The sequence below is a fragment of the Octopus bimaculoides genome, chromosome 14 (genome assembly GCF_001194135.2).
Source record: "Octopus bimaculoides isolate UCB-OBI-ISO-001 chromosome 14, ASM119413v2, whole genome shotgun sequence".
NCBI lineage: Eukaryota > Metazoa > Mollusca > Cephalopoda > Octopoda > Octopodidae > Octopus > Octopus bimaculoides.
The window spans coordinates 48,397,198-48,398,232 of record NC_068994.1 but is presented as its reverse complement, the minus strand read 5'-3'; the positions used below and the strand labels follow the sequence as shown (position 1 = coordinate 48,398,232).

General features: G+C 32.3%; 1 protein-coding gene across 1 annotated transcript in view; it reads left to right on the top strand.

Annotated features, from left to right (window-relative positions):
- LOC106876371 (stabilin-2) overlaps positions 1 to 1,035 on the top strand; it is a 38,634-nt gene that overhangs the window by 13,447 nt on the left and 24,152 nt on the right. The window contains exon 7 of the mRNA XM_052972601.1: positions 280 to 503. Coding sequence (XP_052828561.1) covers positions 280 to 503 — 224 coding nt within the window. The remainder of the gene's footprint in view (positions 1 to 279; positions 504 to 1,035) is intronic.

The following is a 1,035-nucleotide window of genomic DNA, read 5'->3' as shown; positions in this document are numbered from 1 at the left end:
ATATATATATATATATATATATACATACATATATACACACATACATATGCATATATATACACACACATATATATATATACATATATATATATGCATATGTACGTGTATGTTATATATATATGTGTGTGTGTGCGTGTATGTGTGTGTGTGCGTGTATGTGTGTGTGTGTGTATGTATGGATGGATGGATGTATGTATATATGTATGTATGTATGTATATGTGTGTGTGCATATGTGTGTGTGTGTATATATGCATATATATAATTCTCTCTGTATTTCTTTAAAGGACAATGGACTATCTTTGCACCGACTGATGAGGCCTTTGACGAAATGGGTCATTCCTTTCTTCAGGAGTTGAAAAACGATTCTGTTGCCCTGGAAGCCTTTCTTAAATACCATGTTGTACAAGGCATATTTATGTACAAAGACCTTCAGAAAAATGATATGGAATTAACTTCCGTATCTGGGCCGAAGATCCGTGTGAATGTTTACCGAGTGAAACGGGTAAAATATATATACATATATACCATATTTACTCGTGTTTAAATCGTACCCTAATTTAGTGTTAAATCTTGGTACCAAATATTTTTTCTAAATAATGGCTTTAGTTTCGCCCCATGTATAAGTCGCACCCCTGATGGGTTTTTTTTTTTTTCAGCTACAATTTGAGTATAACATAGAGTAACTTATACACGAGTAGATCCGGAATCCAATTTTAATGAATTGTCAAAACTAGAAGAGTATTGACCAAATTTCCATATTTAGTTGCGTAATTATCGTCTGAATTCAATCCCAAATCATACAAAAATCAATTCTGCTTTCAAGATTCCATAACAAAAGGACCACTCAGATATTCAGAAGATTTATCTACTGCTCTCAACCATCAGAATCCGTAGTATTCTGCCAATGTTAGAAATTATTATTATTATTATTATTATTATTATTATTATTATTATTATTATTATTATTATTATTAAGGCGGCGAGCTGGCAGAAACGTTAGCACGCCGGGTGAAATGCTTAGTGGTATTTCGCCC